The sequence below is a fragment of the Erpetoichthys calabaricus genome, chromosome 8 (genome assembly GCF_900747795.2).
Source record: "Erpetoichthys calabaricus chromosome 8, fErpCal1.3, whole genome shotgun sequence".
NCBI classification, from domain to species: Eukaryota; Metazoa; Chordata; class Cladistia; order Polypteriformes; family Polypteridae; genus Erpetoichthys; species Erpetoichthys calabaricus.
The window spans coordinates 58138304-58164262 of NC_041401.2; the positions used below are offsets into that span (position 1 = coordinate 58138304).

General features: G+C 37.4%; 1 protein-coding gene across 1 annotated transcript in view; it reads left to right on the forward strand.

The window, feature by feature from the left end:
• map3k19 (mitogen-activated protein kinase kinase kinase 19) overlaps positions 1-25959 on the forward strand; it is a 103511-nt gene that overhangs the window by 50157 nt on the left and 27395 nt on the right. Inside the window, exons 8-11 of the mRNA XM_028806551.2 lie at positions 14189-14270; positions 16600-16856; positions 20520-20563; positions 22621-25008. Coding sequence (XP_028662384.2) covers positions 14189-14270; positions 16600-16856; positions 20520-20563; positions 22621-25008 — 2771 coding nt within the window. The remainder of the gene's footprint in view (positions 1-14188; positions 14271-16599; positions 16857-20519; positions 20564-22620; positions 25009-25959) is intronic.

The following is a 25959-nucleotide window of genomic DNA, read 5'->3' on the forward strand; positions in this document are numbered from 1 at the left end:
CAAGAAAAAAGTTATTTCAGACAACAGACATTTGACTGCAAAAGGTGATTTGAAAGTTGTTACATTGCAAGTTTCAAACCTTTATGTCACCACCGAGACTGCACTCATTCTGCACCGTTATAATGTTTATCCCAGAATAGACTGGCATTAAGGCTGCCAATAAAAAACAGGGCCTGTTGTTGCTGCTGCTGTTGTTGACGGTGAGCTTCTCTTCAGTTTGTGAAGTCCGAAACATTCATGTTCCTTATTCACCATTGCTGCATTTTATGATTTGCACTTCTGGATGAGTATTCATTGGCTGTAACCTCTCATTTACGCAGAGGCCACCTGCACGACAAAGGACACAATCAAACCTGTTTGATTTTATTGGCCTATTGGAGTCATGGTCTAATTAGACCGAGTCATTGGGCATCTCAGGCTATGTGACTGACCTTCACAGGTCTGCCTTACAAAGATTATGTATGAAGACTGAAAATCAATGGAAAAGACAAACGTTACATGGCCTTAAGTGTGCAAACTCTGGGACTCGGGTTCTATCTCTTGCCTTTGCCACACTGCTGTCTGTGCGTGTTTGGATGTAGTTGGTCTATCCATGTGGGCATGAGACCTTTCATTTAACATCTTAAAGATTTCTAGCAGTGACTAATTATTATCTCTAAATTAGTAACAGAGGAGAGAAGCTGAGTATATTGGGAGAAGGATGCTAAGGATAGAGCTGCCAGGGAAGAGGAAAAGAGGAAGGTCTAAGTGAAGGTTTATGGATGTGGTGGGAGAGGACATGCAGGTGATGGGTAACAGAACAAAATGCAGAGGACAGAAAGATATGGAAGAGGATGATGCGCTGTGGCAACCCCTAATGGGAGTAGCCGAAAGTAGTAAGAGAGTAGTGAATGTGTCTGGTCACAGACTGGTGTTCTTTTAAGGGGTCCAACCTCTCTTTCAATATGAGATAGGCCCTTTCTCCACGCAACAATGTAGTTGAAAAAACAGAAAACTGCAGAATGTATGGCATTTCATCCTCTTAAAAAGGTTTACCAAACCACTAGTCAAGATGTTCAAAATATCTTAGGTAAGAGTTTAATAAGGATTCCCTGAAATAATGCGGTCATTCATCGACTCTCCTTGCTGAATAGCTGTCTTTTTTTCCATATTCTGCCCTCATAGGGAACTGCACACGACTCCCACATGTTATGTTGCAGGTAGTAACACAAATAAACTGTCAGCCTCTGGTAGGTCAACTGGCTCGTATAAAGGAGTGGGATCCTAGGTGTCCCTGTTCTCGGCATGGCTTGTCTTCTTGAAAACCATTTTATTTTGCATTACATTTGGCCTGATTCCTCTCCTTAGATGTATTTGTCATAGGTTATTTTACAGAAGCACAAAGTCCCCAATGCAAAAAAAAAAAAAAAAAAAAGCACAAGTGGGTCAAACAAACATGGCTTTTGTAATTTACCTGAATTGACTAAGGCCTCCCATCTCTCGTCTGCTTTGTACTGTCCCTTGACATCTGGCTGATGGCACTGTACCTTTGTGCTAATGACTACAAAGGACAGCCTGTCCTGATCACCTTGCCCATCCTTAACTGTGCCTCTCCGATTGTCACCACATATCCCATAGCTCTGGAAAGAAAGCAGAGGGCACGGGTAAATGCTGCTCTCTCAGCGGCTGAACTTGCTACTCAAGCAGGTCCCCTTCATGCTTATTTTTACACCTGAAGGACAAATGCAAAGAGGAAGGAACACGCTGGACTTCAAAAAGACGAGGTATTGTAGCAGAAGGAAAAAAAAGAGAAGTCCCTTCACTTTAAAATTTGCACAAGCTAGCATTTGGTTGTTTGTATGTACATCCATTTCTTTTGTCCTGGGTAACTTGCTTCTGTCTGGTCGGTAAGTAGTGTTGTTTTACTGTATTTAGAGTAGCGGTCAAACAATATCCATGTAGTACCAGAAAGTGATTAGTTTTAATACGGCCCTAATAGACAAAACAATTTCAGAATAACATTCAGTGATGCTAATCTTTAAACTTTAGTCATGGTTTATAACAGATTTTTTCAGTTTGACCGCTTTACTTTAATTACAAGGATAATGTAAATAGTATTAAAACTGCTGCATGTGGGAAATTTTTAAAATACAGCTCTTTAAATTAAAATTACGACACAACAGATACAGAAATGTATTTCACAGAGTAACAAAATTGTTACAGTATATGTTTTCCAGTTAGGTCAGAAGAAGCAGATGAGGATACATATATCCTGTAAGATTTGGAGGGTTTTATAGGAAGCTGCTGTCATTATAAACTCATGTAAATTTCTTCCACACTCTGTGCATCTAATCTGTAATCCATGACATTGAAACAGATATGAACGCTGTGTGTGTTAGGTCATGTCTATGTACTTGATTAAGCAGGGCTAGGTAGAAGTTTGTAAATATTTCACTTTAAGAGGAGCTTAGCAGTCAATGGCCACTTCACTACATAACACCATTTGGAAACAGACACAAAGCAGCAAGCCTGGCATAGTCACTGTCATGCTGGACGATACAAATGGGCATGTCCGAAGAAAATAAACAAAAAACAAACAGACTGCAGTCAGTATAAACATTTCAAGTGTTCAGGGCCACAGATAATTTAAAAATGGAGGGCAAGAGTGTAAGGAATAGTCTGAGATACACAAGTGACGTTACAGGATATCTTCAATTCACTCTACTGACTCTGCCACAACGTATTTCCATGGTATAAATCTGAACAGTATTGGTTGATTACCAAGTAGCCAGTTTAGTTTGGACTGCTGTGTTTTGGAGCAGAGAAGGAAAAGTTTATAATATAGCACTGAAAAAAACGCTGGTAAAAATTCAAGAGCGTTTCAAAGTAGTATTAGAAAATAGGACTCAGCAAAACAAAGAGGTAATCAAATTACAGAGCCTCTCTCATTGATAGGGCTTCCTAGAGCTACTAAAGCAATTAATGTTTAAAACGGTCAGCATTAAAACAAGAAAATCTGCAAACAAACTTACCAGGTTCCAGTTTATTAATAAAGCAGAATCAACTCTGTCTAAATCCATGTTGACAGACCTTTTGCTCACTGAAAGACAGAAACCATTCATCTCTTACTTGTATTAGGTGGTAAATCCAGTGGTAAATCCAAGTTGATTTCATTTTGTTAATAAGCTGGAATTTTAATTGCAGTAGAGCACATGAAGTTATCAGCCCCAACTTCCAAAAATTGTTTGATAAAGTACTTTAACTAACAGAAAATGTATGTGTGGTTTAACATTGAGGTGCGTTCAGCGATATTTTTAGTTAATTCATCCAAGAGTCAGTTATCACATTTTTGTTTATTAAATATTTTTGTAATAATGAGTCAAATTCAAAAATAGCAGTGATTATAGAATGATATTGCCTGTGACAGTAGATTATATTAAGTACTTGCTTTTTAACAGTACTTTACAATGTCATGTAGTTAAAAAACTTTAGCCTGAATTGACTTATGGGGGCTCAATAGCTATTAAAGACAGACGAGTCCAACTCAAGTGCTAACAATGGAAACGACTGAGGTGTGATAGTGGCGGAGGGTCTGTAACTAAACTAAATTGCTCAGTTTTCTTAAACATTTTTGAAAGTATATTCAAATATAGTAGTAACCAATAATTACCAAAAGACAAATAAGTTCCCCATCAAGCTATTAATATTAGTTAAAATCTAGTAATGCATTATATAAATAATTAAAAGCTTGGAAAGTAATCGATTTATTGCATAGTAGCAATTCTAAATGTGATACACGGAAGCAATAGTGGCTTTTCAGGTCCGGATTATCTTTAACTTCCACTCAGTCTGTTGTCCGTTATACAACTAAATAACTCTCTTAGCGCGGCACAAAACTGTAATTCTGCCCTGTCATTGCTGTTTGCGGCGCAATCTGCTTTTTCGTATACCAAATCACAATTGTTTGCCTGCCTAGCAGCTCCAATATTCTGTCCAAAGATCAAGTGCAGCTCCCTTTCTATCTTTTTATAATTTAAGGGGTCTGCACCTTTGCCACATAATTAATTTGTTCAAACGCTGTTTAGCTACAGGCTCATAATGTTTCTCCTTTACAATAATAAACAGCAGATATTAGTTCAGTCAATCTTTATATATAGTATGCTTACATAATTGCTTTGCTATTCCATTCATTTCAAGACAAATTCTTTTTTTTTGGTACTTTCATGGTTAATTTACCTCAAGCAGCAGGATCTGGCTCACTTACATTAGGCATCCAAGTGGCTGTTAGAGGACTAAAAAAGAAAAACAAACTTAATAAACAAGTTGGTGTAACCGCCGTCAAAATAAAAGTGAAACAGTAAACTAATTTGTAGTTGAAAGTGCGCAGAATGATGAGAAAACCACGTGGCATTTACTTCATTGCAAGTTCAACAAAGTCGTGGAAATGTTAGGGAGCTTTGCCATACCCCACAAAATGCATTGAACTCAATGAGGAAGGAGGAACTGAACTAATTTTGCGTGGATAATGATGTAATGGTTTGAGTGTGTCTGAGGGCTAGGAAAGCATCTGCCAACTATGCTGGACTGATTATTGTGGCCAAAAATGTGACCTGAGCTATGAGGCAGCAGTGCTAATTACTGTGCCACCATGCCTCAGACAACGTAGACAGAAAAATAACCATAAACAAAATAAAATACAACAAATGGCCACAAACTAGCAAAATGTTAAAAAACAAAAAGATTATGTTCAGAGTCTCAATCTTGAGGCAAACATTAGTCCTGCCATGAAGCGGCAGCATAGGACTGGCTCACTACATTGTTTGAAGTCGTGGCTCCAGGCGCAGCTGGAATCAAACATCTTTGGATAGACTTGAAACTAGCAGTCCATTGATGGTCTCCATCCGACCTAACAGAGCTTGAGAGGAGCTACAGAGAAGAATGCAAGAAAATTCCCCTGCTTGTCACTTCATACCCAAGATCCCCTAGACTGTAATCACTGCCAAAGCTACTTCAACACAGTACTGAGAAAAGTGTCAGAATGCTTGTGTCAATGGGATATGCAGTTTTTTTTTCTTTTCAATAAACCTGCAAAAAATGTCTAAAGTCCCGTTTTTGCTTTGTCATTTGGGATATTGAGTGTAGCTTGATGTTAGATAAACATGAATGTAAATGATATTAGCACAAGACTGCAACATAACATATGTAAAAAGTGAAGGGGTCTAAATACTATCTAAATCCACAGTAAAGGTTATTTTAAAATATCTTATTAAAAATTCAAGTTACAGATTACTATTACCTACTGTAGGTCAGACCCTCTGCAATGCACCACTTAACAGGCAAACAAGCAGATGTAATTCCAGCAGAATAAGACAAAAAAAGGTCTGACAATGAGTCAGGCACTCAAACATATACTGACTGCCACCACAGGATCCCATACGAGAATATGAAAGACTTTGTAACAGTCAGGCAAAAACAATTACTAGCTATAAATAAGGATCAATATGAACAGCCACAGCTTTAAAAGGAGAGCACACTATACTGAAATAAACACTTTAAGCTTTCATTTAAATGCAGTCTAATTTGGCCTCTCTAAGTAGGTCATTCCAGAGCTGAAAGTCCCTGTGACTAATAGTACAGTAAATGTATTTATCCTTGCAAGTATAAGTAAGCCAGCATTCTGACACTGCAGTGTGTGCTCTGGACTATAAACATAAATAACTGAAAAGAGTGTAGTAGTTTGACAATTTGAGTTATGCGGCCACACTTTATTTCTGTTTATGATCCTTGCAGCAAAATAACAGACTAGTGATTTAAAACGACTAATGATAAAGTGTTAAAAATAGACAATTTTGCTTGAACCCCAACAAAAAAAGCCTTGCTTTTCAAGACTCTGCAAGGTAAGAAAAAGTTTTAGCTGTACTTTGAAAAAAGTGGAATTTAGAAAGTTCGTATCAACGAGAACATCTAAATACCAGGTGGAATTGGGCAAAGTTAACATTCTGGAATTAAGACTGTAGGTTTGCTAATTTTGAGAATTACCGTTTTCAAAAAAATAACTTATTTTTCCATAGTTTTTTTCAATCATTTTTCTTGTGTGTCCCATATGGTCTAGCGGTTAGGATTCCTGGTTCTGGTTTACACTCACGCAGCCTGGATTCAATATCTGGTATTGGAAAACTGTTTGGAGCCCTCTTCAGCATCAGAGTCATGCTCCTCACCCTGTACTGTCTTCCCATGTTTGGCAAGGCAGTGTGGTGTAGAGGTTAAGGCTTTGGACTTCAATCCCTGAAGATGCAAGTTCAAATCCCGTTACTGACACAGTGTGACTATGAGCAAGTCACTTGTCCTACCTGTACTCCAATTGGAAAACCAAAAGAAATGCAACCAATTGTATCATAAGTATTATAAGTCGCCAAATAACTAAATGTAAGCATTCATCTACTGTTTTACTTGTAATTTTAAGAACTGGAGAATAATTGATAAATAAAGTTGAAAGTTATCTGCTAGTGTTGTTTGGTGAAGTTCGCCCATACGTTTTGTTTTTACAGTGAATATCCCGAGTTTACTGGTAGTCTTGCTTGCTGGATATTTTCTTGGAAATTCTCCTTGGTATGGCTTAGGCAAACATTTTTTTCCTAGTGCCCCATGATGCTTCACAAAGCGCCAGCGTGACATCACAGAGCTGTAGCAGTCATGCGCAGAACTTTCACACAAGCCTATTGTAATATTGCTGCCGATCAGTACCCCTGCAGGATTTCTATTCCGCATGCGTTATATTTTTTTAAAAATAAATAAATTTCACAAAAATAAATAGTTGCAGTATTTTTATTTGAGGGGTACACTTGCTCAGTCTTATATGATTTTTTGTTTAATGATGTGGGACCCTTCCCAAACTCATCTGGTTCTGCTCCTTTCACAAAGGGGACAGTGTGCATTAGCTGCTAGAGGGTCGTCAGTTAATTTAAGAAGTCAAAACTGGGTCGCAGAACCATAAAGGTTGAGAAACCTTGCATTAGATGACACATGATGAGAATATTATGAGCATTGCCACTGAATGCATGCATAATTAGCCATATGCCTGGCTATGATCTCAAAACAAGCTTTAAAGGATTCTTGACAATACCCCTTTAAATATCAGAATGACATTTCATTAAATAATAACTAAAGATTACTATTTACAAGGCATTTGTTCTTGATGCAAGGCATCTGCACAGATACTTGGGAAGCACACCCAGAGTCATGACTTTACACAATGGAATGAGTCAGTCCTATACCGCTGCCTTTTGGCACAGCCAATGTATTCCCCAAGATTGGACCTCTGTGAGCACAATGGTCTATATTTTACTTACTTACTGCTAGCCATTTGTTGCATTTTGTTTGTGGTATTCAATTTTCTGTTGCTTGAGGCATGGTGGCACAGTCGTTAGCATTGCTGCCTCAGAGCTCAGATCACATTTTTGAACACAATCAGTCCAGTATAGCTGGCAGATGCATCCCTAGCCCAAGGAAAGTTAAAAGACCATTGCACCATTATAATCCACTCAAAACTAATTCCGTTCCTTCTTCCCCATTTGACTTCAAAGTATTCTGCAGAGTTCAGTGAAGTTCTGGAACAATTCTGAGATTTCATCAAACTCAAGGCAAACCAAATTCTGCGGGGTTCATTCATCACTATTATCAACATATAAATGAAAGATATTCTGTTTTCAAGTTACAGAATGTAGTAGCAACATATGAAGAGAAGATGTAGTTAATTCAAGCACAAAACCACGTGGGAAACCAAGCACTGTATTCACACTTCTACACACAGCAAACACAATTCGAAATATATGCAAAAAACAAACAAAAAAAATCATCTTAATAAGCCAACTAAATTCACAAGTCTGAGGAGTGGAATGCCATGGTCAACTGTATTAAAAGAGCTTAAATCTAAAACCATAATAAACCATGGCATTTCTTGCAGTGAAAAAAATATTTTATCACAATTTAAGGCTGTTTGTGTCGTGACCAAGGCAATCTTGAACATTCTAGTACAGATTGTTTAAGATCTTAGACATAAGATTACAGTTTCCTCTGGAAAGAAGGAGGAGGTAAATTTGAAAATTGCTATAAAACTCTGATGACCATCCATCCATTCATCATTTAATCTAATTCTCCATTTTAGGGTGACATGGTGCCAGTGCCTGTCTTTATAGCACGTGGTCACAAGGAAGGAAACAAAACACCTGAAGGGCACATTCACCCAAAGACCCACAGTCCAATATACAGTTGCAATTTCACTTAACATGGACATCTATTGGAAGTGAAAGGAAACCTAGAGAAAAAGAAAATCCTCTTTTGCTTACTCCAGATCAAGATAATGGAGGAGCTGGACCTTACCATCGTAGCACAGAGTGCAAGGAAGGAACAGACACTGCATGAGGTGCAAGTCAAATGCAAGGCACACTCAAATTACCATTGCACCCTGTTTCACTTCACTTTTGTTTTGGTGGAGTTGTTTTACCAAAAGCCTGTCATCTTACATATACACTGTAGTTGTTGGTCAACGGATTTCTCCGATTAGTTTCCAACCTGGTATTTTAAGTTCTTTGAATGTTAATGAAACTTGAGATACTGTCATTTAGCCACTGCATAGATATGAATCTTAACTATGGGAAGGAAATGATTAAAAGCATTTCAATGACTATCTGAAATGGCTTTGTTAGAGTTTATCACATTATAAAGGTTAATGCCATGGATGAAAATTAAATCTAAAGGATGAATACAAGTGTGTATGTTCCTTCACAATTCGGAAAAACCTCATAATTAGTCAGAGGTAGAAATCTTGCTTATGTAGTTTGTCTCTACATCTATGTGAAAACTAAAGTTACCCAATTAGATTACTTTATCATAACTGATAGTTAACTAGGACAAAAAGGTGTAAAACTTTATGAGGTATGTGTAAATATGTATTAGCAGATCTGCAAATTAAAAATAAGACTGTCAGCATTCACTTTATGTCTAATATTAGAATCACAGAAGATGGTACTTCACATAAACTTGCTTGAAAAGGTCCATCAACAAAATATAATGCCCATCTCTACCATTAACAAGATACCAACGTCAAGGAGCACCTCAATTAAGAGAATAGGTTATAAATGTTGAAGCCAAATTTAACTTGCAAAAAATGGACTGTGTGTCTGAATTAATAACACCACTTCCTTAGAAGCCATGGTCTAAAAAACATTTTATGATGCACTGATGTCAAGGAGTCTGCTTTCTATCTGAGACTTTAATATTATTTAAACAAACATCAGCAGTGCAAAGTCGACCTTCATTTTTTAAGTCAAATTATAATTTCTTTGTGCCATATTTTGGGACTAAAGATTCCTACAGTTACAGTAAAGGCCAGCCTTCCTTGGACATTCAAGCCATTTCAAACTTTTGCTATTTAAAATCAGGAATGGCTAGCATCTAATTATTTCCAGGGACTTTTTCTTTTTCCTTCAGATGCAGTCCAAGGGCCTCATGTATAATGCCGTGCGTAGCATTCACACTGTAACATGGCGTACGGACAAAAGCGTAAATTTGCTCATGCACAAAAAAAATCCAGATGCATAAATCTATGCATATGCCAACTTCTACGTTCTTCCACTACATAAATCCCGGTCAGCGTGAAAAGTAACGCACGTGCCTGGTGTCCCACCCCAACTCCTCCCAGAATTTAAAGCTGAAAGCAGTCTAGCCATTTATCTCAGACCTCTGTCATCAATAAGGTGTTTCCATCTGCAGGACTGCAGCTCACTGGATGTTTTTAATTTTTCACAGCATTCTAAGTAAACTCTAGAGACTCTCTTGTGCATGAAAGTCCCAGGAGATCACCAGTTAAAGAAACCCTCAAACCAGCCTTTCTGATGCCAACAATCATGGCATGGTCAAAATCATAGATCACATTTTTTCCCCATTCTGGTGTTTGATGAACAAATCAATATAAATACCCCTTAAGCGCAGTCTTCTGTGAAAAGACAATGGCAAAAGCATGGGAGAAAATAGAAGAATTTCATCGAATACCAAGTGGAGGCAAGGAAATACGTACTATTTGTTAGTTTAAACAGTGATATAATCAACAAAAGGAAGTCGATCGAGTGACAGAGTATCTGAGAAACTCGAAAGCTCAAGTTCACAAAGTCGCACAGTGCCCAAAATAAAGAAATTGTCAGATATTAAAGTTGCCGTGAAAAGACAAGTCGTAGCCCACCGTCTGGGTGTCTCATGAAAGCTTATTAGGGTACAGAGGAAAAAAAAAAAATAGGCACACAGTGGGGGGAAAAAAAGCACGAAATGTCAATTTTAATCTCGAAATTTCCACTTTAATCACGTAGTTTATTTTGTCATTAAAGTAGAACATCATAAACTTCATCTTAAAATTGTTTAATTAACTAGTTTCTCAAATCCCATTGCAACTAAAGTAGCACGTTAAATGCTTTGTTTTGTATTTGATCTTCTATGTACACTACGTGCTTCTTAAACAGGCTCTCTCTTCCTCCGACAGAACACAGAATCCATTACATTCGTAATATTACAGCTCTCTGAATAATTAAAATACTGAGATGTATACATGATATCATTTTCATGATGATAGGAGTTAAAGCATGTTATTAAACATGGGGACATGGTGGCGCAGTGATAGTGATGAGCTGGCACCCTGTGTAGAGATTGTTCCTGCCTCCCCGCAAGATGCTTGCTGAGCCGTGCGTGACCTTCGATGAAATAATTTATTGCAGCAGTACCGTCTCTTTCAAATGTACTAACCCCCAATTCCTGTCCTTCCTTTTCTTTCTTTTTTCTTTCTTTGTGAATTTCCCCTTGGGATTAATAATCTATCCATCTATCCAAGTAACCAATCACCACACAATTAGTTTAGTAATAGACATTAAGCCATCTGTAAGCTTAGAACGCTGATTCTTCAAAACTTTTAAGGAACATTGAAATATCTTCGTAGTACATGTTTAATTATTCTATCCATCTGTCTTTCCGCAGTGTCGTGCCAATACAGCATGAATACAGTGCGAGGCAGGAACTATCCGTGAATGGAGCGCCAGCTCCTCGCTAGCGCTGCAGCACAGTGTCCTCACATGTTTAATTATTAACAATATAGATTATTATATTATACACATAAAACTTTACCTTCATTTAAATAAACATTTTGGTGCATTTCATCTTAAAAATGATATCATCATCTGTAAATATATATATAAAGAGGCGCAGGTTGTGCAATATTATAACTATCGCAAGTTTACAGTGAGGTAATTGTACTTGTAAGTACAAACAGTTCTATAAGGAGCACTCATTGAGTGCGTTTATAGTTGTTGGGATGAAATTGTTTCTGAACCACAAGGTCCGTACAGGAAAGGCACTGAAGTGTTTGTCAGATGAGAGCAGTTCAAATAGCGAATGGCTGAGGCAGCATGTGCTTGATTCTGTATAACGATAATTCTCTTTCCGATCAGCTGCTCCAAGTGGTGCAGTGAGAGTAACAACGCTAAAGCAGCTATGGTATTTGGAATAGTTTGGCCATTCCGTGGACCATTATATTGTTACAGGTTAATTACAATCAAATGCCTTAAACTAATAAACAATATGCGGTTAATTTCAGTGTATTTATAAAGCTGCGTCAGGGATGTGGATCTGAAAAAGAAAGGGAAACCACACTGGAACAGTAGCACTGCTTTGATGCTGGGTGCCGCCAGTTTGCAAAACCGAGCGGAGAACTTACGTACAGCAGGGTTTGAGCTATCATGAAAATGTGCGTGGCTTTACGACAAGTTTAGGTTTTATACATTGCGATTTGAGCGTGGAAACGATCGTACGCAACATTTTTGTGCATACGCACTGTTTATACATGAGGCCCCAAGTCTGTATACATCATTTGAAAGAGTACCAGCTACTGCATCTTTATGTGTTCTTGATAAATGTCCAGACAATTAAATCGACATTTTCTTTTAAAATACACAGTGTATTTTTAGGAACACCTGCTTATCCATGCAATTATCCAATCGGCCAATCATGTAGCAGCAGTACAATGTATAAAATCAAGCAGGTACAGGTCAGGGGGTTCAGTTACTGTTAACATCAAACACCAGAATGGGGTAAAAATGTGATCTCAGTGATTTTGACCATGGCATGATTGTTGGCATCAGAGAGGCTGGTTTGAGTGTTTCTTTAACTGCTGATCTCCTGGGACTTTCATACACAAGAGAGTCTCTAGAGTTTACTTAGAATGCTGTGAAAAATTAAAAACATCCAGTGAGCTGCAGTCCTGCAGATGGAAACACCTTATTGACGACAGAGGTCTGAGATAAATGGCTAGACTGCTTTCAGCTTAAAAAAAGGCCAAGGTAACTCAGATAACCACTATGTACTACTTTGATGATCAGAAAAGCATCTCAGAGTGCACAACACATTGAACATTGAGGTGGATAGGCTACAACAGCAGATGACCACATTGAGTTTCACTCCTGTTACCCAGTAACACAAAGCTGAGGCTGTTTTACTAATGGAACCCCCCCCCCCCCCCCCCTTTAGTCTCACATCATATTGGCTATTTACAATCACTGTTACTAACAGAATATTACCAATGTGTATTTAATAAAGTGGCCAAGAATAATTTTTTAAAGAATTATTCCCCTCCCCAAATGTGAAGTTGTACTACTGCACTGCACAGTTGTACAACTACGCTAACCACATTCATATTTATCAAACAGATATTAAAAGGGACACTTTATGCCTAAATTAAAGGGTGCCATCAGGTAGAAAATGACACTTGTCTTGGGCCTAGCACTGTGAGAGCCCTAGAACAGTCTGTGCAGAAATTAATCGTTTTTGTAATGGCACCTCTGTACTATGGTTAATGCTGACATGCAGCGTCATAAGAACAGTTTCACTCTATACTTGTTTAGCCAGTTTAACCTTTAATGCCAGATATCTTGGCACCTGCGAAACATTTTACTTGCACTGTTATTTTCAGCTATTTTTCTGCATTAGGCTATTTCCTGGAGAGTTTTCATTTATTTTCTTTACCGACAGATTTGGAACAAAGTGCCAACAACTCATTCTAGGCCTACACTGGTGGTCTGAACACCATTGCTACCTAATGGCCAAACACATGCACATTAATATCCACCTATAAAGTACCGCATATAAACTATTGAATTTACCACACTCTGGCAAACAATGTGCAAATATAATTAAAATGCAAATTGGTTGCTAGCTTTAGGAAAGGGAGGAGAGAGATTATGCTTATGCCAGATGAGGCCATCTCTTGCACACTGCAAACAAGTTTAGGTTTCTGCATTAACAGTTGGTCCAAAGAAGATTAATCAGACTTCTGGGCTAGAAGGCATGAGGAAAATGCAGTTTAAAAATCACAAAATAAGACATAGCAGACATTACTAACTGGATTAACATTAGAGCTTCATTTACACTCTTCAACAAAAGCATTGCAGCATGATATAGAGGCTGGCTTAGAGTCATTTAGAAAAAAATCCCTGAAATAGTGGGGTGCAAGTACATGAGAGAAAAATCTACCCACCAAGGACTTGGAAATCTCAGTTCAGCATGATTTTTAGAGAAGAGAAGATGACACGCTAGGATGTTGTGAATGGGTTTTTCTGTTCAAAACTTGTATGTGCTGCACTTCTCTCCTGCCGTTTTCTAATTGATAAGAAATTGGGCACATTTGGACAAAATTACCATTTTTCCTCACGATTTCACATTTTACAGTGAAACTTGAAATACTAAAGTTCTTCAAAGAGAGCATGCTGGGAGCACTTGCCTAAAATATTTGGAAAGTTTGAGCTAAAATAGAAACACCATCTGCAGAAGAACCATTTGCATTTCACACTTCTAGTGGCAAATTTAACAGATAACAATCTGATGTGTTGGCTGTTATCCTATAATCTCATGATAATTGTCACGACCACAATTAAAGAATAAACCTATATTTAAACATTCCTCTGTTCACAAGAAGGCATATGACTTGTTATTTATGAACAAAGGTGTTTAATTTCAGTGCTGAAATTACTATTCTTATATTTAATGTGTAGGAAGTGGAAGGGGTTTTGAAATGTTGGAAGTTGCAGTTCCTGTTATTTGATATGATAAAGTGTTGGATTTTATACATCTTATTAATCACTGAATTTTGTATTTATGTGCCTTTTGCCAAATGTAGATATTCCTTTATATTTTAATGAAGCTGAAAAGACTCCACAGGAAATTAGACAAACTAATGAGGAGTTCAAAGAAATGACGAGGTGAGTGCTTCTCTGTATACAGCATATATTTCTTGGAGACCTGTATCTTTGTAAAACGGCTTTATCAACGTTAACACACCATAAGAAATTTTACAGGAAAAAGACCTTCCAAGACCAAAATAGTTCAACTAAAAATAACCTGTGATTAATTTTTATTAATTTCCTTACTAAATAAGTCAAAGGGCCAGGCAAACAATACAGTATTTCAGAAACCTTACCTTTCTGCACACTGTGCGTTGTAGATTAAACTTAAAATTCATAATTTTGCCATTTTTACCCATGGATCTACATTCAGTAACCCATAATGACAATTCGAAGATATGTTTTCAGAAAGGTTTGCAAAATGTATTTAAATCAAAAACTCTGTTTAATGCAAATATTCAGACCTTTGCTATGGCACTCCCAATTGTGGTCAGCTGCATTCTGTTTGCTTTAATTCTTAAGATGTGTCAAGAACTTGACTGAAGTGAAGTGAATCGAATAGACATCATTTAGAAACACACACACACACACATGTATATTTACAGATGTTTCTCATATAATCCAATGGAGCTTCAAGGGAAACCTGCCAGGAAGAATGGGATAAACTGCCCAAATCCAGGTGTGCAAAGCTGTAGAGACCCAGAATGACATGAATCTAGAGCTGCTGCCAAAGGGAATTCTAATAAAGTACTACGTTAATGCTATAAATACTTCACTGAATGAAAGATTTCAGTTTTTAATTTTAAATACATATGCCATGCTTTCTGAAAACATGTTTTATTTATGGGTTATTTAGTGTAGATTGATGGACAAAAAAAGACAAACCTATACACTTAAAATTAAATGAACACAACAATGTGAAGAAAGCGAAGGAGTTTGAATTCTTTCATTGTACATAACAAATAGTTACTTTAAGCATAACATAGGGAACAAGGCAGGTACCTAGCCTGGTTGAGACACCAATAAAAAAGTGGCAGACAAGTCCTTTATGATAATCCTGACCACATAAACCCATGGATCCAATGGTCACAGCACAAATCACATCAGACAAAGACAAGTCTGTTGGCTGCTCAGCCCACTTTAAGCAGACGTAGATTACAAATACATGATTGCCACCATTATCTTATATACTCGCTTGGCCAAAAAAGGCAGTTACAAACAGAATAGACATCTGTAGTGCTATTGGTTTAGCAATTAGAAAACTTTAAAGGCTGAAGTGACTCTCAAAAACAAGAGAAAGTAAAGAAAACATTTTAAACTGAACTAGAATTTCACACTTGGAAAGTAGCTCACAAATTCATTATGAATGTCATACAGGGAATAAAAGTCAACATCTCCATGTTTCTCTATCTTGAGAAGTTGGTTGTAGTGATCCAAATAATGGTGGGCTTTAAGTCAAGAAAAGAATACGCTCACCTTTATAAATTTAGACAGAGAGATACTAAAGGCTTTGGAGACAACACAACTGCTATCATTCTAATAGAGAAAGTCAACACATTCATCATGGTTAGGAGAGCTCACCAAACGCTGTTCTTTGTGAAACAGTGAATAGTGTTCAAGACATCAAAGAAAGCAATGAAACTTTTCTACAGGTCTGTTAATAATTTTGACTTTTTCCATCACTCTGTAGTAGGTTATAATACTGTGTGTCAAGGACAAAGAACTACAAGAGAGAATGATGTACACCACTTCTAAAATCATAAGACTCCATTCCCCATTGTAGCATAAAGGTTAAAGGAATATTGAACACACACACACACAAAAAAAAAAATTGGTTTTATCTGTTATTTACCTTGTCCTGTTTGTAGTGATAGCTGAAAAAATTTTAATCTCAAGTTTTTGTGGAGAACAGCGACCAATGCTGAAAAACAGTAAGCAATATTAAAACACTAGTGGAAAAAACTTACATTTTTCATGTTGGATAATCCACGTCAATTACAGTATTCAGTTGTCTAAAACATACTTCTGAAAAATGAGTGGTGCACAAAAGTGAAACATGTTCAAGTGAATTCAAGCTTTAGAATTGAAAGCAGGGTTCTTGACCAATGAATGAGGGGGAGGCGGGTCTTCAATTCAAAAGCCTGAATTCTCTCAATTGCACTACACATGCAATATTACCCCAAGGGTAAGCTCTAGTAAACTGTAGAAAAGGATTGCTTAAAAAATGAATAAAAATAAATTATCTCTGCTGAGTATGAACCGAAGAGACACCTGATTGACACTTAAAGTTCATTAAAAATTTGTGTAAAAAATGTTTATTTATACAACAAACTTTTGTCTTTGGCAAAATAAAAATATATCTACTGTATATTTTACAATGCCCAAGCAACTGTATTTTATTTTTCAGTAAAAGCACTATGTTACCAAGTCTGCAGAACAGTTATAATGGATCTCAGCTCCAAGTACCATTCCCACACGGGACCTTGCTAACAGTGCCATCCTTGCCAAAGCACTCACCATTCCGCAGTGCTGGAAGTAACAAACGTCAGATACCTATCATCGTCTCCAGAGGCACAGTGAGGGAAAGCAAATCAGAGACGGATATGACAAGGACGACATTGGACTCCAGCTCATTTCAAAATATTAAAACCAGCATTTATCAAAGTAAGACTTCTTGTATATACAATGTAAATATTCAACAAAAAAAATCCAGTTTTTCTCTTATCCATTCAGAGTACATTTTAATCAATTTTCTTTACCTAAGTAAAATGTTTCATAGCAAGCCCCGCAGAAGGTACTTTACAAAGCATCGAGACAGGCTAGCTAGATAACACATTGTAGGCACAAACAGGAATAGGCAATTCGTGTAGATTGATGGACAGAAAAAGACAAACCTATACACTTAAAAGTACAAATGTGGAAGGATAGGGCACTTAGAATGTAAGGGTAAAAGTACATAACTGTGATATAATTAAAAACAAAGAAAAATGAACTGCACTTAGATAAAAAGTCTGGTCTTTTTCATTTGATCTAAATATTAAAACAGAATGAGTTTGAGTAGTAAAGGCAAACAGATTTGCAGACAGTAGACACCAAAAGGCTGAAGGTGCGTATACAGAGAGATGCAAAGGCAGGCCTTGGACTAGCAAGCAGAAGGGGATCAAAAGGTATCATGCATTTCACTTGTGTGTACCAAAAAAAAAAAGTTGTGAATGAGATATTCTTTTAGGCTTGATTTAGAAGTTTCTTCCCAATTCTTAGGTGGAATCTGTTGAAGTTTACAAATAAATTAACTGGGAATGGCAGAACCAAGAGAGAACACAAAATACATACAGTACATTGTTTCTTCTCTATTTTTGCATGGCCCAGATTGGAACCGCCTTGTGCCTAATTTATAGGGCACTTGCAAAAGCAGCAAAACCTCTATATGTGGAATTATACATTAAAGCAAATGCTATTGAATTATTAGGTGTTTAATGCAAGAAAAAATATCTACTTACTCATATATAGTATAGTAGTTGTTCGTTCTACTCATGTTCTATTCTTGCAGGCAGTCAGAGTCTCCTTTAATAATTTTGCAAAAAAGAACAGAACCAGACCTGTATGGTAACTCACACTCCAGCAGTCACTCATACCAGGTCAATTTAGAATCTCAGACTAAACTCCATATACACACACACACACACACCATTGCCACAACAGATGCCCAACAATGGGCTATTAAGCTCAATGCAATAATCACAACATATTTTCTATAGCTAATGAACACAGCAGAACAACAATGTTACTACATTGTATTAGCTCTTCTTATAAAGTGCTACTTACTGAATAATCTTTTACAATAGGGGTGTCCAACTCTGGTCCTGGTGGGCTGCAGGTTTTCATTCTAACCCTTTTCCTAATCAGCGAGCAGTTTTCACTGCTAATTAACTTCTTTTTCCTTCATTTTAATAGCCCTGTTTTTAAAGGATTCAGCCCTCTGAATTGATTTGTTTCTTCATTAAATGGCAGCCTAACAGAAATGAGATGTGAAACGAGCCAAAAGATGACCAGCTAAATTGGAACAGAAAACTCCACAGCCAATTTCACTCCAACCAGTTTCTCAATGAGAAGCCAATTCTTGCTGTTAATTAAAGCTCTTATTGAATATCATGACTTATTTCTGCTCTCATCCTGCCATAGCAGTCTGTTGATTTTCTGTTTTTTCCTAAGACCACCATCAAGATGTTTTGGTGACCTGAGCAGTCCAACATGACCGAGACCTTCACTTTTCTTTCTCATGTGGCGGCTTGTTTTGTGTCTCATTGTTTGGCTGCTCATTAAGGAAAAAGAAACAACTAAGAGGTCTGAGTCACATCAAATAAAACTAAGGCAAAACAAGTTAATCAGCAGCAAAAATGGCTCACTAATTAAGATGGTTAGAATGAAAACTTGCAGCCACTGTGGCCTACCAGGACCGGAGTTGGACACCCCTGTTTTAAAAGTATGAAATGCTGCACAGAATGTACTGGTGTGCAATAAAAAAAAAAATTGCTCCCATCAAAAAATGTGTGTGTTCTTTAAAGATCAGAGGGTGCTGAATCCAAATCTGACAACATAATTGCTCTATCCCATCCAGTTTTTCAGAGATGAAGGTTTAAACAAAAAAATGCAACTTTTTCAAATTATTTAGACTTGAAAAAATGCATTACATAAAAGTATTTTCAATTTTATTACTTACAAAGAGTAATCACTTGTTAGTTCTTTTCCTCTTATAATTCTCAGAAGGTGTTTCACAGTGGAATGACAAACAGATGTCTGCTAACCAAGACTCGCTCCATTATAACGTGTCTCCATTTGAGCAAGGCCCTAGTGGAACTGTTCCCATGTTCTTGGAGAGAAAATCCAAACGAGAGTGTAGAAAATGGATTTTTATGACATTTTGCATCCAAGTACTGTACTAGGTAGCAGCTCAACTAGATCCTCATAGTTTTCCCACCTTTGCATCTCCAAGAAAATTGGGGCAAACACTTTTGTTTCCTCCCCATACAAGAAGGCTGTGTATTATTTTCCTGTTTGCTTACACGTTCGCTGGTCACAGATGGATTAACCCAGCCTTACAGATTTCTGTAAAAACCATTCAAACAACAACTTTCTCTCTTCTGGGCAATAGAAAAGCATCTTTCTACCCTACCACTATAAATTCATGGCTATTTGGAAGGAATAAGAATAAAAATATACTGATTGAAGCAAAAATGTGTAGCAAATATTTAAGTTTAAACCTCAACTTATATTATGAATGAGGAAGACAGACATTTTATTTCATATATTCTGAGCATGCAAAATACTTGCACCATAAAACAAATGCCACTTATTATAAACAAAATATTCAACAACAGTGTTTTTTTTTGTTGAATCTGATATTTTCTGGAAACAGTTTGGTGTTGAGAAATTCCAGTTTCAGAAATGGTTTATGCACACCTGAATCCATAAAGTATGAGGATTTCTTTGGAAGTCAGGATTTTGGTGCAGACCAGTGATATTGGTATTGTATTAGTCTCTGGAAAGACTACAATAAGCCACAGTAAGGTAAATAAAAGTAGTTTTCCATCCATCCATTTTCCAACCCGCTGAATCCGAACACAGGGTCACAGGGGTCTGCTGGAGCCAATCCCAGCCAACACAGGGCACAAGGCAGGAACCAATCCCAGGCAGGGTGCCAACCCACCGCAGTAAAAGTAGTTTTGATTAACAAAATAAACATTTCAGATACGTTTAAATTATAAAATTTTTCATCAGCAAGTATTTCTAGCAATAGTACAAAAAAAGAGTTGTGCTCTGAACTGGTTTGTTCCAATACAAAGTTTCAGGCCGCTGAAAGCCATTCTCATAGTACTGAGCACAAGGCAGAAAACAGGCCTGAATGGAAGGCAGTGTGACATTAAGGTTCATTCATTCGTTCACATCACTTAGCCTGGCTAACCGACCAACCTAACCCACGTGTCTGTGGGATAGGGAAATTAAACTGACCAGCAAAACACCATCTACACAGATATGGAACAAAAATATAAACCACACAGACCTAGAATGAAGATCTAGGGCTTTGACATAGCAGCAGCATACACTGTGCCGCTATATTGTCACTAACTTTACAAAACAAAATTCAGTTTTGAGAGAACTTAGGATCACTTAAACCAGCAAGGACTAGCCTTTCAAGGTTATAGACAATATGGTTCTTATTAAGTGACTTAAACAGGTCTTGTACAAGAATGACATTTTTTTATAATTAAAAAAATAGGGGCAGAAAATCTGTTTATTAAAAGTGTTTCTCGTCATACTTTCTTGCAGGACTGAAAGTCTCTGACCCTGAAAAACAACAAGGCCACATACAGGTAAATGTCATCAGGTTGTGTAACTAAAAAACACAAAGTACCACTTCTTTGCAAACATTTTTAAAGGAATGTTAAATGTCAAGCATAATACTGATAGCTGGAACACCAGCAGGTTAAGTAACTTGCTGAGAGTCACACAGGGGACAGGGGCAGGAGTTGAACTTGCATCTTTGTGGCTTAATTTCTGATGTCTGAGGCTCTACCCCAGCCTGCACATACAAGGAGTTTTTAATTATGGTTAAGATGACATTTTTTAAAGAAACACAGATAAACACTTTACTTCTGCCACTACCAGAAATAATGAAACCAGCATACGTGTGTCAGAATTTTAGAGCTTGTACAGCATCTCCTTACTAAGGAGTTGAAGGGCTCACCATTGTAATGCTGATCACATACTGCCCTTTTAATCTGAATAATCTCTAGCAAGTGACACTTTGATAGCAAGAAGGATCATGTGAGATAACAGTATAATCTCCCTCAAAATTGTGTGTGCTGTTTATGCTTAATTTCACAAATATTTAAGCCAAGTTGCTGTCTTGTGGAGAACCCCAGTAGCCATGCAGATATAATCAAGATCTCCCAGAAGCAGCTGGTGATCTTAGTTGGATTTAAAGTGCCATACAGAGCTGGAAGTAAACCACAGTGGGTTTGTGTATCAGGAAACGCCAAATGGCTGTTAGACAAGAAGGCTAAAGACAAAGTTTAAAGTTCATTTCAGTGGCTACAGTACTGTGCCCAGTATAGCGCTCCACAATTCCTACTTTAGACTGTATGTGCTTTTATTTCTCACAGCGTCTCGTCAGTAATGTTGGTCTTAGCTGCTCGGAATAAAATGAACCCAAGTATAGTTCACATTTTACTTAGTTCACTTTATTGTAACTAAGAGATTTTCTTTACAGTACAAGAACGTGTCCATATTCTTTTCATTAGAAGATATATTTTAAACAAACTCTACTAATGTCTAAAAGCAATGAGTAAAAACTGGCCAATGTCAAAAACTCAATGTCAAGTTTACTTAACTGCACAATTATTAGAATGGGGAAGAGCTAGAAACTGTATGGACAACTTGGAGAAAAAGTAGAAATAGCTGAAAGGGCTATAAGATATTTATACCAGAAATGTGAGCACCAAACATATGCAAACAGAACATGAAACATCCAGCACTGCTGCCAGCAGCCGGCAGGTTGTTTATATTCAGTTTAAGTTGGCTTTGAAATGAAATCACAAATAAAGAAGCTGCAATTGCTGGAGTATGCCTGGCAGACCAACACGAACACACACACACATCACATATGTCAAAAGGAAAGGTTAACACTGAAAACTAACATGGTATCAAAACAAGTGGTAAAACTTAGGAGTCTAGGGATAATAAAATCACTAATGCATTCAGATTATGACTAGAGGAAGCAGCCTTTATTTTGTATAATACATCTTACAATCACAAGGTTTTATTGTTTAGAAATGTATTTAAACAACTGGAGCACAGGGTGTGTGTTGAACTTGAATTCAAACATCTTAAGCCACCAGTCTGCACCTACTTGAAGTGGGTTTAAAGAATCTTTTGACAACACCAGAGATACTACAGCTTGGAGGTGTGTAGAAACATCTGTAAAAAATAGCATATGTACAAAATGTTGTACACGTATGGCAGGACATTAGCTTTGAATACCAAAGTAATGCAGGCTGGGCAGATCTGAAGAACATGAAATTTCATATAAATGAAAGAAGGATGTTAGATTTGATCACAAAATGGGTTTCAAACTCAAAAGTACACCTTATGAGCAGACCCACAGAGCTGTAGTGGACTTATCACTTTCTATAACCAGGTATTGTACAGAAGCCTTTAAGAGTGCTAATTGGAGACATTAGTTTATATAGGACAATGTCAACTGAGGTTGTTTTCGTTATATAATGCACTTAGCAGCTTACCTATTGCTGTTGTAACGAAAATTTGTCCATGCAAAAATGATCCGTTTTACTTGTTAAAAAAAGTTTCTTCAAAATAATGTAAAATTTGTTTTCAGTAATGGAAAAATATCCTTTGATGTACCTTGCAGGGATACATCACTCAGCCAAGTTCAAGACAGCTGCGTTATCCAAGACACCTTACACCAATAGAAATAGAAACCCCAAACACCATGAAGAAGCTACTTAATTTCATTCATCCGGTGCCTTCCAAACCCATACTACTTCCTTTGTCTCCTAGAACACCAGGAGCTAAAATAGCCCTGTTGGAAGAAGGCCATCCTGACACCACTCCAGCTTGCACAGTAAACTGCAATGCTGCGGTCTCCAGAAGCAAAAGTCAAGTGGATCTACATCCACAAATCAGCAGTTGCAAAAGAGCTGGTGAGCAGTCTGGAAAAGAGAGTGATAAGGTACAGACTCAAAATGAAGCCAAAGATAGCAAAACCAAGGATTTTAATTTAAATTATTCCAAATGCTTGCGCATTTTGGAGAGCAAAACAGAAGTAAACAAGTTTTTAAACAATCAAATAACTATAACAAGAGATCCAAACCATGAATCTGGCTACAGGGCTCTTTGCAATCCAACACCACCAGGTGAAGAAAAAGCATTAATAGAGGAGATCGAATCACAGCTAAATAAACTAATATTGGTGGAGTGTTCTTCAAAGCTCATTAGTGGTGAAAACAATTCTGCATGTTCTAGTGACAAACCAAGTAATGGAGGAAAATATACAGAGGCACCAATATCTGGAACCAGAGCAGATGACAGGACTAAATATTCCCCACGCCAAGCAGTGATCATAGTCACAGAACCAAGGGCTGAAGATGTGGTGAGTAGTAATAATCAAACCTATGAAAGCTTGGTGGAGAAGACAGAGTTAAAAGATGAAAAACTGCTATTGGTTTTAAACCCTACTGCGTCTGAAGCAAAGGAAGTGGCTTTAGATGACCAGCAAGTATTTATTACCTCAGGAGAACACTTCACAATGAAGACATTTCCTTTTACCAGCCAGGAGGTTAATAATTTAGTTGAAAAATTTCCAAAAGAAAAACGACACAAGCCAAATGGGAGGAATAAATTGGCATCGTCGAAGTTGAATGTAAACCTTAAGTGTTCACATATCAAAGATAAGCATGTAAAGCCTAAAAGCAAGGCCTCCCTGCCAAATAATCCAAAAGTTAATTCTAAAAAACCCATCAGCCCCTTATTGAAAACAGCATCAAAAGGAAAACTAAAGTCACATGAAGCAGAAACAAAGTGCTTTGAGAAAAAGGTCACATCTGTCAAGAAGCACATCCTTCCACATGTGTCCAAGAGTGCTCTACAGCCTAAGAAGCAGGAAGTGTCAGTGACGAAAAGATCGAAGTCTGCTACAGAATACTTAGAGCTCAAATATAGTGATATGTTCCAAGAAATGTCATCCTCTAATGAGGGGCCAGGAATTTATGAAATGTTTGTGTCTCCAGCTTATTCCACCTCAAGGATTGTACAATCATCCACAAATGGGTCACTGCAAGACACAAGTTGCGTCTCAGTCAAAAAACACAGACGTCGAAACTCAAAGTCTGGCATAATGCTGGAAAACAGACTTAAAAGAAGTTCACGTGGCTCTGGTAAACAGAAACAAAAGAAATCTAGAGACAAAAGTTGTAGTGATGAAGAAGTAGAAGAAAACACCATCTATATTTCAGGAGCAGGATGGCACATTAAACCTTTAAAAAGTGAAACATCACATGAAGGTACACATGACAGAAATATTCCACTTCCTCCTGGAACCCCAGTCCCACCAAAAGCACAGCATGCTAATCATGCCCTCCCTGTCATTGAAGAACAGCTAACAGACCAGCTAGCTCAGGCAATAACTCCTGACAGCCATCCGGTATTGCTGAATACGGACACCACAAAGGAAATGCAAGATAAGCATTTTAAACACAGTGGTAATGATCCAGCTGAACTGAACTATAGAATCCAAAACTCTGGTAGGAAAGGGAGCCATTCAGAAGCCTGTCAGAAATCAGAGCAGAACAGCTTCTCAACTCAAAGAGAAGCCAATAAAGCATCAGCAGCAGCCAGCACTCATGTAACTTCAGAAGTCTATCAGAAATTTAAGCTGGAGGAGGACAGTCCAGGTCGAACAGAAGGCAATGAAGTGTCACCTGCAGCCAGCAATCCCTCAGCTTCAGAAGCCTACCACAAATCTGAGCTGGACACTTCACCAGCTCGAATTGAAGCTAATATACTACCACATGCATCGAACAGTCATGCAACTTATCAGAATTTTCTTGAAAGTATAAAGGATGGAAATGAGACAGATGATCTGCTTCGCCAATTCGCAGAACAACTCCTTTCACAAGATCAAAAGAACACATTGGGGCCAGAGGAGAAGACAATCAACTCTAATAACTTTCATTTGTCCAGTTTAGAGAGAAGCAAAGCTGATGGACTAAGTAAAAAGCAAGAGCAGCCATCTCTAAAGGTAGGACAGTTTTTCTGTTTGAATGTGGAGTCTTTTACATAAAGATATAATTATATCAATATATACAATATATTTAATAAAGTTATTTCTTCATAATCATGGTATATATTACTTTGCCACATGAAACTACATTCTAAAAGGAAGCATGTTTTCTAAATTTTAAAAAATAACCAGCCTGTTCTTACATTTTATAATGGAGGTGAAGAGTACTGGAGTCTCATTATCAAGGTACACCCTCAAATATACAGCATATGTCAACTTTTCAAGCCACAAATGTTAGCATAATTGATCCACATCCTGAGATTACGCACATATTTAGTGACCATAATCAGTGACGGCTTTTTAACATATTAAAACACCAACACGGGGGATGGGGGTGGGGAGATTCCCTAGAATTAGTATTTGTAATAATCAGGATAGAATGGAGGGTGTACAGATGATTGAACCACTAGGGTCACGTGATCATAATATAATACAAATCTCAGGGTTTTGGAAGAGTGTGGTTACAAAGACAAACTGTTAAGTTTAACTTTGGTAGGTCAAATTTTGAGCAAATTCAGCAAAGTCTAAAGGGATGGACTGGGATAAGCTTTTAAGTGTGGAGACAGTGAGGGAGCAGTGGAACAGGTAGAAGAGGTACATCTCAAAATCTCAAGTAGAGAAAAAAACTTTCATTGTTGTAAAAGAAGCTGCAAAGGAGAAAAACAGCTGTATAAGGCATGCAAGACGAATAACTCCAATGTGAATAATAGGGTGTATGAGAACATAAGAGCAACCATTAAGAAGGATATTAAGGAAGCTAAAAGGCAGTTAGAGAAGAATATAGCAGATAAAGAAAAAGACGACCCAAAAGGATTCTTTCAGTATTTTAGAAGGGGAATTTAAAAATACAGACAGTGGAATAGTGGATGTTCTAAATACACATTTTTCTGAGGTATTCACATATGAGGA